General features: G+C 38.2%; 1 protein-coding gene across 1 annotated transcript in view; it reads left to right on the top strand.

The window, feature by feature from the left end:
* lrba (LPS-responsive vesicle trafficking, beach and anchor containing) overlaps positions 1-20,331 on the top strand; it is a 503,640-nt gene that overhangs the window by 292,859 nt on the left and 190,450 nt on the right. The window contains exons 35-36 of the mRNA XM_062033425.1: positions 1,575-1,639; positions 5,852-5,960. Coding sequence (XP_061889409.1) covers positions 1,575-1,639; positions 5,852-5,960 — 174 coding nt within the window. The remainder of the gene's footprint in view (positions 1-1,574; positions 1,640-5,851; positions 5,961-20,331) is intronic.

Genomic DNA, 20,331 nt, shown 5'->3' with positions numbered 1-20,331 from the left:
AGCTAACCTAGCTACGTAGCCAACGTGATAGCATCAGTCTCAAATGCAGATAGAAACTAAATAAAAAAAAAACCTGACTGGATGGATAGACAGAAGATCAAAAATAGTATTAAACCATGAACATGTAAATACACGATTAATAATATTCAGCTTTGCGAAGCTAAAAAATAGAAGCTAACCTAGCTACGTAGCCAACGTGATAGCATCAGTCTCAAATGCAGATAGAAACTAAATAAAAAAAAAACCCTGACTGGATGGATAGACAGAAGATCAAAAATACTATTAAACCATGAACATGTAAATACACGATTAATAATATTCAGCTAAAAAAACAGAAGCTAACTTAGATGCGGCGGCGGGCGTACTTACGGTAGTGCGTCTGCTATCCTGCTCAAAACACAACACAACCTCCTGGTGTTGGTGTTGCTGTAGTCCGCCGCTCCACCGATCGCACCTACAACTTTCTTCTTTGCAGTCTCCATTGTCCATTAAACAAATTGCAAAAGATTCCCCAACACAGATGTCCAGAATACTGTGGAATTTTGTCGAAGAAAACAGAGGTATTTGAATTGGGTCCAAACACTTCCCTTGACCTCGTGACGTCACGCGCATACGTCATCATACCGCGACGTTTTCAAGCGGACGTTTCCCGGGAAGTTTAAAATGTCACTTTATAAGTTAACCCAGCCGTATTGGCATGTGTTGCAATGTTAAGATGTCATCATTGATATATAAACTATCAGACTGCGTGGTCGCTAGTAGTGGCTTTCAGTAGGCCTCTAATCCTACCAAAGTGTGAGTGACAAAGTGGGACCTTTATGGATGCTTTAGGCCCCTTTAGAGTGTAAGTGTGGCAAAATGCTCCCCAAACCGTATTTATTTGCAAACAAGGGTATTTATAAGGAGATCCCAACAAATCTTCCTGCTTGGCTCGTTTGTATTGAGTGATGCTTCTCGGGACACTTCATGTGTTCTTAAAGAGCACTTTGCTCTTTCACATGAGCTTTTTCACGCATACTTCCTCAACTCCCCCGGGAGGAAGCCAGCGGGGAAGAGAAAAAAGAGCTCGGCGAGGTTCAGAAAGGCCCCCATAACCTTGTTGCTTTATTATTCTTTTGACGCTTGCGTGGAAGGCGTTGAAATGTGCGAACAGAACACAAGAGCCGATGGCCGTCCAGCTCCCCCCCTGGTCTCTTGGTGCCCCCCCGCCCCCGCCCCGACAACCAGGATTTGAGGTTCACTCGCCGGGTCTCTGCGGTGGGATTGTTTAGACTGACACCTTCAAGCAAAACGCCAGTCGGGAGAGGAGGAAATCTGCGTATTGGCGAGTGATAAATGCACTTTGGGACGGCTTTTTCACTCCTTTCCATTCATTCTTATGCTTGTGTACCCGTTTCCATACCTGTCTAGGCTTTGTCCTTTCTTAGCCCTCAAACAATGACTGTTGTAACTAATATGTTTCTATTTCCACTCTGGTTGTTCTCTATGGCAACAAATCATTTTTTAAGCGTCCCAGGTTTTTACAGAACCGTTCCAATAAAACACCTTTGGCTTGTTTTTGTCTTTCCTTGCAGGAATGGCAGAATTCCATCCAGAAGAACGCAGGTCTGGCCTTTATCGAGCTGGTCAACGAAGGCAGGTGAGGAACTGCGCTCGAACCGGGATTCAGATGCACACATCACTGAGAGATTGGGAATAAACTCATCCACGCGTCTTAACTAGGGTTGCAAAATTCCGGGAATATTCAAAGTTGGAAACTTTCCATGGGAAATAATGGGAATAAACATTGAATGCAACATGCTAGATCTTGCAGCATGATTATTAGCTAAAACAACCTGATTTCATGCAAATTCAGTAGAATTTCAACCCTGCACTGTGCATTCCTCCATCACATGTGCAGTGCATTCCTCCATCACATGCACAGATAATTCCCAGCATGCTACACACTACAGCAGGGCTATTGAGGCCACACTAGTGCCCAATAATATATCATTATTGTAATTCCCCATTCATTCCCATGTATTCCCATTCATTCCCATGGACGATGTCCAACTTTGAATAATCCGAAAATGGTCAATATTTCCGGAAAGTTTCCGGAAATTTACCGGAAACTTTCCACCCCTTTGCAATCCTAATCTTAACACAATTAAACCCGAAAAGGGTATTTTTACTTCAACCTTTTTTTTTTAATTGTACAACACTTTCTTAGTTTAGTTGAGTCTTTATTTGAAAGGGACAATGCACAGAGACATTAAGATCAAAGACAGATATGTTCTGCACCAGATTATAGCTAAATAATCCATCTGCAGTCCCTGGTTACCTAAATTAAAGGGTTACAAAAACATGCAATACAATTATTACAATACAAGTATACTATAGAATGTAATCAAAGAAAAGTTGTGAATTTCGGGAACTTAATGTTTTTTGTTTTAAATTATGCTGACAATTTAGTTGAAAAACATTTATGAGAAAAATGTTAAAATTCAGTGTAAAAAAATTAAGTGCAGAAATATTCTGCATATAAAAAAATTCAGTTAAAAAAAAAAATAAAAATCCAGTGCAAAAAACAAAGTGCAGAAATACTTTATGTATAAAGAATTAAGTAAAAAAAAAAACTGCATAAAAATTCAGTGCAAAAAAAATGTCTGTAAGAAAAATTAAGTGCAGAAATATTCCGCATATAAAAAAATAAAGTTAAAAAAAACTGCATAAAAATTCAGTGCAAAAAAATTCAGTGCAAAAAAACATTAAGTGCAGAAATGCTCTAGTATAAAAAAATAAGTTAAAAAAAACGGTACATACAAATTCAGTGCAAAAAAATTCAGTGTAAAAAAATTAAGTGCAGAAATATTCTGCATATAAAAAAAATAAGTTAAAAAAAACTGCATAAAAATTCAGTGTAAAAAAACATTAAGTGCAGAAATGCTCTAGTATAAAAAAATTAAGTTAGAAAAAAACAGTACATAAAAATTCAGTTATAAAAAATGTGTGTAAAAAAAATTAAGTGCAGAAATATTCTGTGTATAAAAAAATTAAGTTAAAAAAAAACAGTACATAAAAATTCAGTGCAAAAAAAATGTGTGTAAAAAAAATTAAGTGCAGAAATATTCTGTGTATAAAACATTTAAGTTTAAAAAAAAAAAAAGAAACAGTGCAAAAAACTTATGTATAAAAAAAAATTGAAATCTAAAGTGATTGCAAACTTGAGCTTCAATCTTAATTCATCAGAAGTAGGTCTTGACTTTTGAAGCAACGAATATGTCTGCATTTAACTTTTTTACCCTGAATTTTTACACATTGGTTTTTAAAACACTGTATTTTAACAAATTGAATTTTTAAAGACACACAATTTGCTCACATTTTTTTAATGGAATTGTCAGCATAATGTGATTTAAAGTTCAAACGCAAAAAAAACATATACATAATTCATTTAAAAAAAAAGCTTTGCCATAATGACACAAATAAACAAGTCGCTTCTCTGTTATAACAACATGGCATGTTTCGTGGAACTTTGGAGACATATTTTGCCCGAAACTCTGCATTGTATGACCTCATCGACATTTTCGCTGTCCATATTTTCAAAGCTAGTGGCTACAGTCGCCATAAAAGGATGTTCCCAACAGCCATTCAGTGCAAAGTAAACACGCTTGTAAGTACAATTAAGTTGTGTGGATGCGGAGCTGTGGTTATTGATAGCAGGACCAGGGTCAGGGCCGGAGAGGCTGCCGAGGGCCCCCGCGCCTCCGCTCCCCTGCTGCCCTGCGCCGCAACAGCAGGCTTAGGTTACAGTCATTCCCTGCAACCACACTCCAGTCCTCTCTGGGCCCCATCCAGTCCCTCCTCTCTGGCCTTTAGTCTGTTATTGTTCCACTTTGCACCGCACTGACCTTTGGGGGCCGTAGTGAGGTTTGAGCTCCACAAATATAGATCATGCTCGCAAAGAGGCGTATCGTTAATAAATCAATTAGCACCTGTGCCGCAGGGTGCTGCTTTAAATGACATTTTCTGCCCATTTTGCACGCTTCTTTCCACAATTTTATGCTCATGGTGTCTTTTTCCAGTTCACAGATAGGATATGTTGGAAGAAACCGAGCAGCAGGACTTGCTGACATTCTCTAAGCTAGTCTTTTTCAACCACTGCGCTGCGGGATACAGTCTGGTGTGCCATGGGAGATTATCGAGTTTCACCTATTTGGGTTAAAAATAATTTTTTAAACCAGTAATTATAGTCTGCAAATGATGTGTTGTTGTTGAGTGTCGGTGCTGTCTAGAGCTGGGCTGAGTAATCGTGTAATACTCTTCCATATCAGTAGGTGGCAGCAGGTAGCTAATTGCTTTGTAGATGTCGGAAACAGCGGGAGGCAGGGTGCAGGTAAAAAAAGGTGTCAAATGCTTAAACCAAAAATAAACAAAAGGTGAGTGCCCCTAAGAAAAGGCGTTGAAGCTTAGGGAAGGCTGTGCGGTACGAAACTAAAACTGAACTGGCTACAAAGTAAACAAAAAACAGAAATGCTGGACGAGAGCAAAGACTTGCTGCGGAGCAAAGACAATGTACATCCGAACATGACATGAATCATGAAATATTCTTGATTGCTAAAACAAAGTAGATGCGGGAAATATCGCTCAAAGGAAGACATGAAACTGCTACAGGAAAATACCAAAAAAAGAGAAAAAGCCACCAAAGACAAGAAGTAAAACACGACACACAGGAAAACAGCAAAAAACTCCAAATAAGTCAGGGTGTGATGTGACAGGTGGTGACAGTACACCTACTTTGAGACAAGACCTATATTGATACAGTACATCTACTTTGAGACAAGACCTATATTGATACAGTACATCTACTTTGAGACAAGACCTATATTGATACAGTACACCTACTTTGAGACAAGACCTATATTGATACAGTACACCTACTTTGAGACAAGACCTATATTGATACAGTACACCTACTTTGAGACAAGACCTATATTGATACAGTACACCTACTTTGAGACAAGACCTATATTGATACAGTACACCTACTTTGAGACAAGACCTATATTGATACAGTACACCTACTTTGAGACAAGACCTATATTGATACAGTACACCTACTTTGAGACAAGACCTATATTGATACAGTACACCTACTTTGAGACAAGACCTATATTGATACAGTACACCTACTTTGAGACAACACCTATATTGATACAGTACATCTACTTTGAGACAAGACCTATATTGATACAGTACACCTACTTAGAGACAAGACCTATATTGATACAGTACACCTACTTTGATACAAGACCTATATTGATACAGTACATCTACTTTGAGACAAGACCTATATTGATACAGTACACCTACTTAGAGACAAGACCTATATTGATACAGTACACCTACTTAGAGACAAGAGCTATATTGATACAGTACATCTACTTTGAGACAAGAACTATATTGATACAGTACACCTACTTTGAGACAAGACCTATATTGATACAGCACACCTACTTTGAGACAAGAACTATATTGATACAGTACACCTACTTTGAGACAAGACCTATATTGATACAGTACACCTACTTTGAGACAAGACCTATATTGATACAGTACATCTACCTTGAGACAAGACCTATATTGATACAGTACACCTACTTTGAGACAAGAGCTATAGTGATGCATGCTTGGTTATGCTTTAAAGTCATATCCAACAATTGTGACAACAACTTTTTACTGTCAACTGAGTTTAGTATTTTCATGATGTCTGCTGGTGGTGTGCCTCCGCCTTATTTCAACACATAAAATGTCCCCTGGCTCCAAAAAGGTTGCAAAAGACTGCTGTCAGCATGCAAGTCTTCTTCTCCACCAGACTCCTGAGTCACACCATGAAGGACCACCTGGTCCGCGTGGCCAACGAAGCAGAGTTCATCCTCAGTCGGCAGAGGGCCGAAGACATCCATAAACATGCCGATTTTGAGGTAAGCAACATTTTATTCCCATTGAGCAGACCTCTTGTCCCCCCCCCACATACATGTCTCATTTATGACACCTACAAAAAGTGTCCAATTGTGTAATATTGTGCTGCGCTGTAGTTGTTGAAGTAGCACCAACCTGCACACACTACACTGTCATTGACATCTTTGGCTAATACACAAACTACAACATCCTGACTTTCTGCCAATAGAACAAGAAAATTCGGCTTGTCAAGACTTTCCAAAACAAGTCAAATTAGCTAACCTCAATGAACCCCAAAATACCTTAAAATAAGTATATTCTCACTAATAACAAGTGCACTTTTCTTGGTAGAATTTTTTTTTTTTTGACCTTTTTGCTCAATATGTTGAAAAATATTCTTAAATGAATCTTATCAGACAGAAAATAAGCAAATATCACCCTTATTTGAGATATTTCATCTTACTTAGATTTCACTTTTTGCAGTGCACTGCAAAAAGTCAGTGTTCAAAAACAAGAAAAAATAAATATAAAAGTTAGGGGCATTTTATTTGAACTAAGCAAAATTATCTGCCAATAGAACAAGAAAATGTGGCTTGTCAAGACTTTCCAAAACAAGTCAAATTAGCTAACCTCAATGAACCCCAAAATAGCTTAAAATAAGTATATTCTCACTAATAACAAGTGCACTTTTCTTGGTAGAAAAAAAAATGAGGGGTATTTTATTTGAACTAAGCAAAATTATCTGCCAATAGAACAAGAAAATTCGGCTTGTCAAGACTTTCCAAAACAAGTCAAATTAGCTAACCTCAATGAAGCCAAAAATAGCTTAAAATAAGTATATTCTCACTAATAACAAGTGCACTTTTCTTGGTAGACATTTTTTTTTTGACCTTTTTGCTCAATATGTTGAAAAATATTCTTAAATGAAGTAAATGCTAGTGCCATTATCTTGACATAATGATATGCGCTCGGCATCATTTTTTTTTGTCATGCTTGAAGTAAGAAATTATTACTTTAAAAAAGTAGTTTTATACTTGTGAGTAGGGATGTCCGATAATGGCTTTTATCCGATATTCCGATATTGTCCAACTCTTTAATTACCGATATCAACCGATACCGATACTGATATATACAGTCGTGGAATTAACACATTATTATGCCTAATTTGGACAACCAGGTATGGTGAAGATAAGGTACTTTTTAAAAAAATGAATAAAATAAAATAAGATAAATAAATTAAAAACATTTTCTTGAATAAAAAAGAAAGTACAACAATATAAAATCAGTTACAAAGAAACTAGTAATTAATGAAAATTAGTAATTAACTGTTAAAGGTTAGTACTATTAGTGGAGCAGCAGCCCGCACAATCATGTGTGCTTACGGACTGTATCCCTTGCAGACTGTATTGATATATATTGATATATAATGTAGGAAGCAGAATATTAATAACAGAAAGAAACAACCCTTTTGTGTGAATGAGTGTAAATGGGGGAGGGAGGTTTTTTGGGTTGGTGCACTAATTGTAAGTGTATCTTGTGTTTTTTATGTGGATTTAATAAAAAAAAACAAAAAAAAACGATACCGATAATAAAAAAAACCGATACCGATAATTTCCGATATTACATTTTAAAGCATTTATCGGCCGATAATATCGGCCGGCCGATATTATCGGACAAGACTTTCCAAAACAAGTAAAATTAGCTAACTTCAATGAACCCCAAAATACCTTAAAATAAGTATATTCTCACTAATAACAAGTGCACTTTTCTTGGTAGACATTTTTTTTTGGACCTTTTTGCTCAATATGTTGAAAAATATTCTTAAATGAAGTAAATGCTAGTGCCATTATCTTGACATAATGATATGCACTCGGCATAATTTTTTTTTTCATGCTTGAAGTAAGAAATGATGACTTTAAAAAAGTAGTTTTCTACTTGTGAGTGTTGATGACACAGCTTTGCAACAGTTGATATTCTAGTTTCAAGCATGTTTTACTCAATATAGCTCATCAAATCTCAGCAACAAGCTGTAATATCCTACTGAGATCATTTAGGACTTAAAACAAGTAAAACACTCTAACATAAAATCTGCTTAGTGAGAAGAATGATCTTATCAGACAGAAAATAAGCAAATATCACCCTTATTTGAGATATTTCATCTTACTTAGATTTCACTTTTTGCAGTGTACCCATATCCACATAGCTTTTATTTGTACTAAATATATGTAGTCCTGTCAGTTGGATGACACATCAACATACAGGCTAACGCGCATTTATTTCCCCTGTTAGCTTATACATCTGAGCACCATCACACTAAGCATTGGCTGCAGGAACATACTAGCTTTGTGAGACAAGGTCATAGACTGTATTGGACAACACAGTTTACATACCAAATGGCAATTTTCATTTAAGAAAACGTAAATATCAAGGAGGAAATTAGCAAGTTTGGCGCCAGATGAAAAAAATCTTCTCCGTCTTCAATGGTCTCCATCTTTCAAAGGCATCACCGATACAAATCCTGATTTTGTTCCTGGCTTTTGTCTTGAATAAGTTGAGAATGGTAACCAGGCCTTTAAGATTTACCAAGGTCTGACATGTTTAGTAACTTTACCAGTGTCAGTAGCCAGACCAAGAGGGCTTTGAGTAACTGGCAACCTGGATGTGACACATTCACAGACTTTTTAATTGGTCACACGGTGGAGGGCGGCGCATCGAAATGGAAACAAAAACTACTTCAAAATAGGGCTGCAACTAACGATTAATTTGGTAATCGATTAATCTGTCGATTATTACTTCGATTAATCGATTAATAATCGGATAAAAGAGACAAACTACATTTCTATCCTTTCCAGTATTTTATTGAAAAAAACCAGCATACTGGCACCATACTTATTTTGATTATTGTTTCTCAGCTGTTTGTACATGTTGCAGTTTATAAATAAAGGTTTATTTAAAAAAAAAAAAAAAAATTATTTTTTTAAAGCCTCTGCGCATGCGCATAGCATAGATCCAACGAATCGATGACTAAATTAATCGGCAACTATTTTTATAATCGACTTTAATCGATTTAATCGATTAGTTGTTGCAGCCCTACTTCAAAATCTCATTGACTTATGTTTTGTACACTATACAAATGACAATAGACTTAACAGTAAAATTCTGTTTTTTAAGTTGTTTTTTTACCCTAAAGCAACTTTGGTACCGTTTTTCCATTTCCAGTAGTTCACCATAAAAACAACAATCGTAGATTTTACGGTAAAAAAAATGGCAGTACAGTTGCATGAATTTAATCGTAAAAAAATCTGTGTTTTTCTATTCCAATTACAGTAATTGGCTGCAAAAAACGCCGCAAATTCTACGGTGAAATGCAGATTTTTACAGTAAAATCTGAAGATGTTTTCTTTACAGCATACATAAGCAAATATACACTATCGTTCAAAAGTTTGGGGTCACATGTAAATGTCCTTATTTTTGAAGGAAAAGCACTGTACTTTTCAATGAAGATAACTTTAAACTAGTCTTAACTTTAAAGAAATACACTCTATACATTGCTAATGTGGTAAATGACTATTCTAGCTGCAAATGTCTGCTTTTTGGTGCAATATCTACATAGGTGTATAGAGGCCCATTCCCAGCAACTATCACTCCAGTGTTCTAATGGTACAATGTGTTTGCTCATTGGCTCAGAAGGCTAATTGATGATTAGAAAACCCTTGTGCAATCATGTTCACACATCTGAAAACACTTTAGCTTGTTACAGAAGCTACAAAACTGACCTTCCTTTGAGCAGATTGAGTTTCTGGAGCATCACATTTGTGGGGTCAATTAAACGCTCAAAACGGCCAGAAAAAGAGAACTTTCATCTGAAACTCGACAGTCTATTCTTGTTCTTAGAAATGAAGGCTATTCCACAAAATTGTTTGGGTGACCCCAAACTTTTGAACGGTAGTGTATATATATAATAATCAAATGCATATACAATTTTATATTGTACATGAATTTATATATACATACATTCATATATTATTCACTTTTACAACCTTAACTTAGACTCCCTTTTTATTGTCATTCAAATGTGAACTTTACAGTACGGATAAGAACGACATTTCGTTGCATTAGCTCATGGTAGTGCAGGATAAAAGAGCAATAAGGTGCAGATATAAATAAATAGATTACTGTACAGATAAATATATTGCACTTTTGCATATGCGTCCACGTTTATGGATGTATGTTATATTGTCTTTATATTCCAGCCACTTACTACATTTTTGGTGGGGAATTGAGGGGATTATTATGATGCGTTCAAGAGTCTTACGTAGGGGTGTAACGGTACACAAACATTTCGGTTCGGTACGTACCTCGGTTTAGAGGCCACGGTTCGGTTCATTTTCGGTACAGTAAGAAAACAACAAAATATACATTTTTGGGTTATTTATTTACCAAATTTGCAAAATCTTCCAGCAAAAATATTTTTCTTAGTGTAATATTTGATGTGAAGTAATGGGAACCTTGGATAGGTCAATAATTCATAATAACATTGATTTTGATTCAATATTATGTTTTGAGCAATGACAGTTTGAAAGAAAAAAAATACAGCTTTGTTTTATTAGTCAACATTGCAACTTTTTCTAAATGACATTTAACCTTTAAAGGCCTACTGAAACGAAAATGTTTTATTTAAACGGGAATAGCAGATCCATTCTATGTGTCATACTTGATCATTTTGCGATATTGCCATATTTTTGCTGAAAGGATTTAGTATAGAACAACGTCGATAAAGTTTGCAACTTTTGGTCTCTGATAAAAAAAAAGGCTTGCCCCTACCGGAAGTAGCGTGACGTAGTCAGTTGTTCACTCCCTCATATTTTCCTATTGTTTTCAACACAGCTAGAGCGATTCGGACCATTACCCCATTAATTTGAGCGAGGATGAAAGATTCGTGGATGAGGAACGTTAGAGTGACGGACTAGAATGCAGCGAAATACTTTTTTTTTCCCGCTCTGACCGTAACTTAGGTACAAGCTGGCTCATTGGATTCCACACTTTCTCCTTTTTCTATTGTGGATCACGGATTTGTATTTTAAACCACCTGTGATACTATATCCTCTTGAAAATGAGAGTCGAGAACGCGAAATGGACATTCAGTGCCTTTTATCTCCACGACTGTACATCGGCGAAACGCTTTAGCTACGAGCTAACGTGATAGCATCTTGCTTTAACTGCATATAGAAACAAAAGAAATAAACCCCTGACTGGAAGGATAGATAGAAAATCAACAATACTATTAAACCGTGGACATGTAAATACACGGTTAATGCTTTCCAGCCTGGCGAAGGTTAACAATGCTGTGCTAACGACGCCATTGAAGCTAACTTAGCAACCGGACCGCACAGAGCTATGCTAAAAACATTAGCTCTCCACCTACGCCAGCCAGCCCTCATCTGCTCATCAACACCCGTGCTCACCTGCGTTCCAGCGATCGGCGGAAGGACGAAGGACTTCACCCGATGCGTTTGGCGGCCCGGAGACGTAGGAAGTCAAGGTGAGGTCGCCGGCTAGCGCGTCTGCTCTCCAAGTTGTGTTGCTGTAGTCCGCTGCTAATACACCGATCCCACCTACAACTGTCTTCTTTGCAGCCTTCATTGTTCATTAAAAAAATTGCAAAAGATGTCCAGAATACTGTGGAATTATGAAATGAAAACAGAGCTTTTTGTATAGGATTCTACGGGGTACCATAACTTCCGTTACTCTGACTTCGTCACGCGCATACGTCATCATACCGCGACGTTTCAGCCGGATATTTCCCGGGAAATTTAAAATGTCACTTTATAAGTTAACCCGGCTGTATTGGCATGTGTTGCAATGTTAAGATTTCATCATTGATATATAAACTATCAGACTGCGTGGTCGCTAGTATTGGCTTTCAGTAGGCCTTTAAGCTTTTTTATTTTACTTTTGTTATGTTTTTGTTTATTTTAATAGTATTTTTAGAATGTGCCGTGGGCCTTTAAGACATTAGCTGTGGGCCGCAAATGGCCTCCGGGGCACACTTTTGACACCCCTGCTATAGCTAATAAAACATTAAATGTGATAAATCTATGGATAAAAAGCAGAGCCTGGCGACGCATGCACGTTTATCATAACTCTCTCTCTCTCTCTCTGTCTCTGCCCCTCCCTCACCAATGCTGCTGTTTGTTTTGTTTTTAACCCCTTCTTAACCCTGAACGTACATTGAAAATACACGCAACCCTAACTCAAAATGCCGGACATTTGAGGCATTTAAGAAACTCCGCTACTTAATATGTCCGTGTGGAAACTCGTTCGGTACACCTCCGAACCGAACCGAACCGGAACCCCCGTACCGAAACGGTTCAATACAAATACACGTACCGTTACACCCCTAATCTTACGGCCTGTGAAAACAAGTTTGACACAAATGATCTCCTGAGCACTTTATTTTTTAATTTGTGAGGACTTTGTGGGCTGAAAACCCAATGAAAGTCCCAGTTGGAGTTACCATACTGTCACCTCAGAAGAGGCAGCATGGAACCAACTACTCAATAACTCGGTGTTCTTCTGCTGTGTGAGAAAACACAAGCAGTTAACACAACCCGAGTCCCTCAGAGGAGCCGATTCAGCGACCAAAGAGAGTGTCCGTCAAGTTTGGAGAGTCCCGAACACGCTGTAGTCGCCTTACGGGAGTGGACATCATGCTTGGCGCATGTTGCTAAGCAAACATGGTGTTCATGTTTCTGCCCGCCCCTCCTGAAATATAAACCCCCGCCGCTCTCTCCTCCACAAATGTGGCCATTCACACGGGTAAGACGACTCTGTGGGCAGCGTCGCGACCGCTCCCGCTCCCGCCCTCTGCTTTCTCCATCTCCTCCCAACGGTTTCCTGTCCTGCAGAGATCCTGTCCATTATACTCCCGCAGGGGGGTGTATTTTGACCGTGACAGGAATATGGTGTCTTTCTTCCCATTAAAAGTTGCAGACAGGCCTGAGAGGTCCTGGCCTGGAGGGTCGACTGCGTCTCCACATCCCTCAACTGTAAAAGTTGACTGCTCTTTTAAAAGGTTCAAGGTCTCCTTTACCTTCTGGCTGAATAAGAACTTCACAGTATAGTCGTGAGGGTTCAACACATGGATGCATTTTGTGTTGCAGCACTTTGCTTCAGCCCTCAATCTCCTCAAGGAAGCAATTTGGCTGCATCTGATCAATACAAACACACATGCTGCAGTATTATAATCCACAGTAGAGATCCACCAATATGTTTTTTTCAGGGCCAATACCCATTTTTGGTAGTCAAGGAAGCTGATAATCGATATTTTGTGTCAATTAGTGTTGTCCCGATATCAATATTTTGGTACGGGTACCAAAATGTATTTCGATACTTTCCGATAATTTCCTAAATAAAGGGGACCACAAAAAATGTCATTATCGGCTTTATTTTAACAAAAAAATGTTAGGGTACATGAAACATATGTTTATTATTAGGGATGTCCGATAATGGCTTTTTGCCGATATCCGATATTCCGATATTGTCCAACTCTTTAATTACCGATACCGATATCAACCGATACCGATATCAACTGATATATGCAGTCTACCCTGGACACATGAGAACTTAAATTATGACCAATGTATGATCCTGTAACTACTTGGTATCGCATACCTAAATGTGTGGTATCATCCAAAACTAATGTAAAGTATCAAAGAAGAGAAGAATAAGTGATTATTACATTTGAACGGAAGTGTAGATAGAACATGTTGAAACAGAAAATAAGCAGATATTAACAGTAAATGAACAAGTAGATTAATAATCCATTTTTACAGTTTGTCCTTTATAATGTGTACAAAATAATAGGTGTATAAATGACACAATATGTTACTGCAGACTAATTAGGAGTCTTTGTTTGTTTACTTACTACTAAAAGACAAGTTGTCTAGTATGTTCACTATTTTATTTAAGCACTAAATTGCAATAATAAACATATGTTTCATGTACACTAACATTTTTTTGTTAAAATAAAGCCGATAATGACAATTTTTGTGGTCCCCTTTAGTTAGAAAAGTACCGAAATGTATGGAAATAATTTGGGTACCTGTACCAGTACCAAAATGTTGGTATCAGGACGACACTAGTATACTGCATCAATGTTATAGTTGGACTACTACAGTATATTTAAATCTACTGTTAAACGCAGATTTTCACAGAAATGTTTTATTGTCACAAAATCTTCTTGAATTTTTTTATTCATATTATATTTATAAAGTCAGTAAATATGTCCCTGGACTAGGGATGTCCGATAATGGCTTTTTGCCGATATCCGATATTCCGATATTGTCCAACTCTTTAATTACCGATACCGATATCAACCGATACCGATATCAACCGATATATGCAGTCGTGGAATTAACACATTATTATGCCTAATTTGGACAACCAGGTATGGTGAAGATAAGGTCCTTTTTAAAAAAATTTGTAAAATAAGATAAATAAATTAAAAACATTTTCTTGAATAAAAAAGAAAGTACAACAATATAAAAACAGTTACATAAAAACTAGTAATGAATGAAAATGAGTAAAATGAAGTGTTAAAGGTTAGTACTATTAGTGGAGCAGCAGCACGCACAATCATGTGTGCTTACGGACTGTATCCCTTGCAGACTGTATTGATATATATTGATATATAATGTAGGAAGCAGAATATTAATAACAGAAAGAAACAACCCTTTTGTGTGAATGAGTGTAAATGGGGGAGGGAGGTTTTTTGGGTTGGTGCACTAATTGTAAGTGTATCTTGTGTTTTTTATGTTGATTTAATAAAAATAAAAATAAAAAAAAATAAAAAAAAACGATACCGATAATAAAAAACTGATACCGATAATTTTCGATATTACATTTTAATGCATATATCGGCCGATAATATCGGCAGGCCGATATTATCGGACATCTCTATTTATTATTGCAATTTAGTGCTTAAATAAAATAGTGAACATACTAGACAACTTGTCTTTTAGTAGTAAGTAAACAAACAAAGACTCCTAATTAGTCTATGCAGTAACATATTGTGTCATTTATACACCTATTATTTTGTACACATTATGAGGGACAAACTGTAAAAATTGATTACTAATCTACTCGTTCATTTACTGTTAATATCTGCTTATTTTCTGTTTCAACATGTTCTATCTACACTTCTGTTCAAATGTAATAATCACTTATTCTTCTCTTCTCTGATACTTTACATTAGTTTTGGATAGGGATGTCCGATAATGGCTTTTTGCCGATATCCGATATGCCGATATTGTCCAACTCTTTAATTACCGATACCGATATCAACCGATACCGATATCAACCGATATATACAGTCGTGGAATTAACACATTATTATGCCTAATTTGGACAACCAGGTATGGTGAAGATAAGGTACTTTTTTAAAAAATGAATCAAATAAAATAAGATAAATAAATTAAAAACATTTTTTTGAATAAAAAAGAAAGTAAAACAATATAAAAACAGTTACATAGAAACTAGTAATGAATGAAAATGAGTAAAATTAACTGTTAAAGGTTAGTACTATTAGTGGAGCAGCAGCACGCACAATCATGTGTGCTTACGGACTGTATCCCTTGCAGACTGTATTGATATATATTGATATATAATGTAGGAAGCAGAATATTAATAACAGAAAGAAACAACCCTTTTGTGTGAATGAGTGTAAATGGGGGAGGTTTTTTTGGGTTGGTGCACTAATTGTAAGTGTATCTTGTGTTTTTTATGTGGATTTAATAAAAAAAACAAAAAAAAACAGATACTGATAATAAAAAAAAACCATACCAATAATTTCCGATATGACATTTTAACGCATTTATCGGCCGATAGTATCGGCAGACCGATATTATCGGACATCCCTAGTTTTGGATGATACCACAAATGTGGGTATCAAACCGATACCAAGTCGTTACAGGATCAAACAACGGTCATAATTTAAGTCCTCATGTGTTCCTGAGTTTATAAACATAATCTACATTTTTACAAAATATCGATGTAATCATAGTAGCATCGACTAGACACGCTCTTGTACTTGGTATCCTTACAGTGGATGTCAGGTGTAGATCCACCCATGGCGTTTGTTTACATTGCGACGCCGGTGAGCTATTGTATCCTCCTACGGTGTGTAGTGAAGCCTGTTTAGCCGGTCCTCGTCCTCCAGTGATAACGATACTTGTGAGAAACGTACTTTATTTGTCGCCATGGAGGCGAGGATTAGTGATTTAGAAGTAGCTAAAACACTGCGGATGGATGTCCACTCCGGTGGAAGAGGTGTGTGTAGAGCAGGAAGTAAGGCCTGAGACTGCCACACCTGCCACACCTGCCACACCTGCCACACCTGCCACAGACCAGCAGAAGCCAATGTATGACTTCCATACAGTCTATTGATTAGTATGCATGTTCCAAGTTCCACCCAGGGTGTGTACGGCTGTGGATTCTATAAGCTGACATCATCCACAAAGACAGTTTATGTCGGTCGCTTCTCGCCAGGGGTCAGAGGTTAGTTAGCTTTTTAATTGAAGTGCGGCTATCAGCCGCGAGCACTGATTGGAGGAAACTGTTTACAACTAATAGAAAGCTATAACTTCTCTTTAATTGTCTCCCCCTCCCCCCTCCAAACTTCTTTGTCCTTTTGGCAATCAAACCGTGGCTGTAGTTCATCCCCGCAACCAGCTCCGCTCCTCAGTGACCCCTGAGAAGAAGTGACCCCGGGCCCCACACCTCCTCCCTGATAAGTCCTGCTCTGATATTGCTCTATTGATTTTTGCCTCCCAGCTCTGTTTCAGCCTGATGGAGCCAGCGGTTTCATTTTGCGCTGCCACAATAAAAATAACAGGCCAATGAAACATGTGCCCCCCACCACCCAGTCCTTGCACCAACTGGAGGCTGCAGTATTAGTAGGGGTGTAACGGTACACAAAAATGTGGGTTCGGTACAGTAAGAAAACAACAAAATATACATTTTGTGGTTATTTATTTACCAAATTTGTAAACAATGGCTTTATCCTTTCAACATTGGGAACACTATAATAATCCTGCCCACGTTAATCAACATTAAACTGCCTCAAGTTGTTGCTCAGATTAAATAAAATGACCAAACTTTTCACACGCACCGGCACGCATCTTAATAAGGAAATTTAATGTTAGTGCGGCCCGCGACTTTTAATTGAACGGCGCTTGATAGCGTCTTCCTTGCCAACCCTCTCAATTTTCCGGGAGACTCCCAAATTTCAGGACGTGCTGTCACTGCTTTAAGCGCCCTCTACAGCCTGCCCAAACAGCGTACATGCTCGGGCCACATGTTGAATGCAGCTTTTGCTTGCTCACGTAAGTGCCAGCAAGGCATACTTGTTCAACAGCCACACAGCTTACACTGACGGTAGCCGCATAAAACAACTTTAACACTGTTACGTTACAAATGTGCGCCACACTTTGAACCCACACCAAAAAAGAATGACAAACACATTTCTGGAGAACATCTGCACTGTAACACAACATAAACACAACACAACAAATACCCAGAATCCCATGCAGCCCTAACTCTTCCGCTCAGCCGACGCACGGAGAGGGGGGGGGGGGGGGGGGGGGGGGGGGGGTTTGGTGTGTGTGTGTGGGGAGGGGGGGGGGGGTTTGATGTGTGGGGGGGGTTTGGTGGTAGCGGGGGTGTATAATGTAGACCGGAAGAGTTACTACAAAGACAACATATTTGATGTTCAAACTCATAAACTTGATTTTTTTTTTTGCAAATAATAATGAACTTAGAATTTCATGGCTGCAACACGTGCCAAAGTAGTTGGGAAAGGGCATGTTCACCACTGTGTTACATGGCCTTTCCTTTTAACAACACTCAGTAAAGGTTTGGGAACTGAGGAGACACATTTTTGAAGCTTCTCAGGTGGAATTCTTTCCCATTCTTGCTTGATGTACAGCTTAAGTTGTTCAACAGTCCAGGGGTCTCCCTTCTGCTATTTTAGGCTTCACACATTTTCAATGGGAGACAGGTCTGGACTACAGGCAGGCCAGTCTAGTACCCGCACTCTTTTACTATGAAGCCACGTTGATGTAACACGTGGCTTGGCATTGTCTTGCTGAAATAAGCAGGGGCGTCCATGGTAACGTTGCTTGGATGGCAACATATGTTGCTCCAAAAGCTGTATGTACCTTTCAGCATTAATGGCGCCTTCACAGATGTGTAAGTTACCCATGTCTTGGGCACTAATACACCCCCATACCATCACACATGCTGCCTTTTACACTTTGCGCCTAGAACAATCCGGATGGTTCTTTTCCTCTTTGACGTCCACAGTTTCCAAAAACAATTTGAAATGTGAACTCGTCAGACCACAGAACACTTTTCCACTTTGTATCAGTCCATCTTAGATGAGCTCAGGCCCAGCGAAGCCGACAGTGCTTCTGGGTGTTGTTGATAAACGGTTTTCGCCTTGCATAGGAGAGTTTTAACTTGCACTTACAGATGTAGCGACCAACTGTAGTTACTGACAGTGGAGTTCTGAAGTGTTCCTGAGCCCATGTGGTGATATCCTTTACACACTGATGTGGCTTGTTGATGCAGTACAGCCTGAGGGATGGAAGGTCACGGGCTTAGCTGCTTACGTGCAGTGATTTCTCCACATTCTCTGAACCCTTTGATGATATTACGGAGCGTAGATGGTGAAATCCCTAAATTCCTTGAGATAGCTGCTTGAGAAAGGTTTTTCTTAAACTGTTCAACAACTTGCTCAGGCATTTGTTGACAAAGTGGTGACCCTCGCCCATCCTTGTTTGTGAATGACTGAGCATTTCATGGAATCTACTTTTATACCCAATCATGGCTCCCACCTGTTCCCAATTAGCCTTTAGGAGAGACTATTCATCCCTGAACACCATGGAGTTCATGTAGGCTTCATGACGCACTTACATTATTATATCAACTATCAGAGACAGAAACTCTTCATTTAACATAATGTCCTTTTTTGCTGCTTCAACGCAGCTCAATCAACACAGAAAAAGGTCAAGTGAAGTAACAGACAGACAGGGCTTTGCTGTCCGTAACACACACACACACACAGCAAAATGAGCTAATGTTACGCTAAAAGCGAATTAGCCTTCACCTCAAGCCAGGACTGCGAGCGAGCTGAGCTGCCGTTTATATTTCTAGAAGGTCAACGGGCTCATAGTGATGTTACTAGTAGTTGACTGGGAGGTGTTTATTATCATTTGGGGAGAGTCCGCAGCCTGATGATTACCTGCTAAACGCTAAGCACTGACTACAAGCGCTCTGAATACGCACTGCTGATTGGCTGTTACCGCTCTGTTTGTAACCAATCAGATGGCTGTGTGGGCGGGACAATGCTGGGTGCTGTGTAGAGGACTGACAGAGGCAGAAGGAAGCTACTTAATATGTCCGTGTAGAAACTCGTTCGGTACACCTCCGAACCGAACCGGAACGGTTCAATACAAATACACGTACCGTTACACCCCTAAGTATTATACTCCTCAGTCTCCTCTTGGATCTTCTACACAAAGACCACAATTAACACACATAATTGCCTTTTCTCACCCTGTTGCTGTGCCCTGACCATGGACACTGCTGTGTTATACTCCACAGTCTCCGCCCATTTTTTCTTGCTGCCTTCAGTTTCCTCTTGGATAAATCCCATGAAGCAGCAATAGACTTTGATTTAAATTTCGTACATTTGCTTGACTTTACAGAAAATGCATTGTTAGTGCTAGGACTGGGCGATAAAACCATATCAATACAAGTCTCGTCTTAAGTCCCACTTTTATTCTCTGGCTTTCAACACTACGTGAGTTGTGTGGTCCTCTGTGTTTTGACATTTTGATTTCTATTTATTAGGGATGTCCGATAATATCGGCCGTCCGATAATATCGGCCAGCCGATATTATCGGCCGATAAATGCATTAAAATGTAATATCGGAAATTATCGGTATTGGCTTTTTTTTATTATCTGTATCGTTGTTTTTTTTTTGTTTTTTTTATTTTATTTAATTTTTTTTATTAAATCAACATAAAAAACACAAGATACACTTACAATTAGTGCACCAACCCAAAAAACCTCCCTCCCCCCATTTCTTTCTGTTATCAATATTCTGCTTCCTACATGATATATCAATATATATCAATACAGTCTGCAAGGGATACAGTCCATAAGCACACATGATTGTGCGTGCTGCTGCTCCACTAATAGTACTAACCTTTAACAGTTAATTTGACTCATTTTCATTAATTACTAGTTTCTATGTAACTGTTTTTATATTGTTTTACTTACTTTTTTATTCAAGAAAATGTTTTTAATTTAGTTATCTTATTTTTTAT

This window comes from Entelurus aequoreus, linkage group LG22 (assembly GCF_033978785.1).
Source record: "Entelurus aequoreus isolate RoL-2023_Sb linkage group LG22, RoL_Eaeq_v1.1, whole genome shotgun sequence".
NCBI classification, from domain to species: Eukaryota; Metazoa; Chordata; class Actinopteri; order Syngnathiformes; family Syngnathidae; genus Entelurus; species Entelurus aequoreus.
Note: the sequence above shows the minus strand (reverse complement) of the source record. Positions and strands in the feature narration are given on the sequence as shown.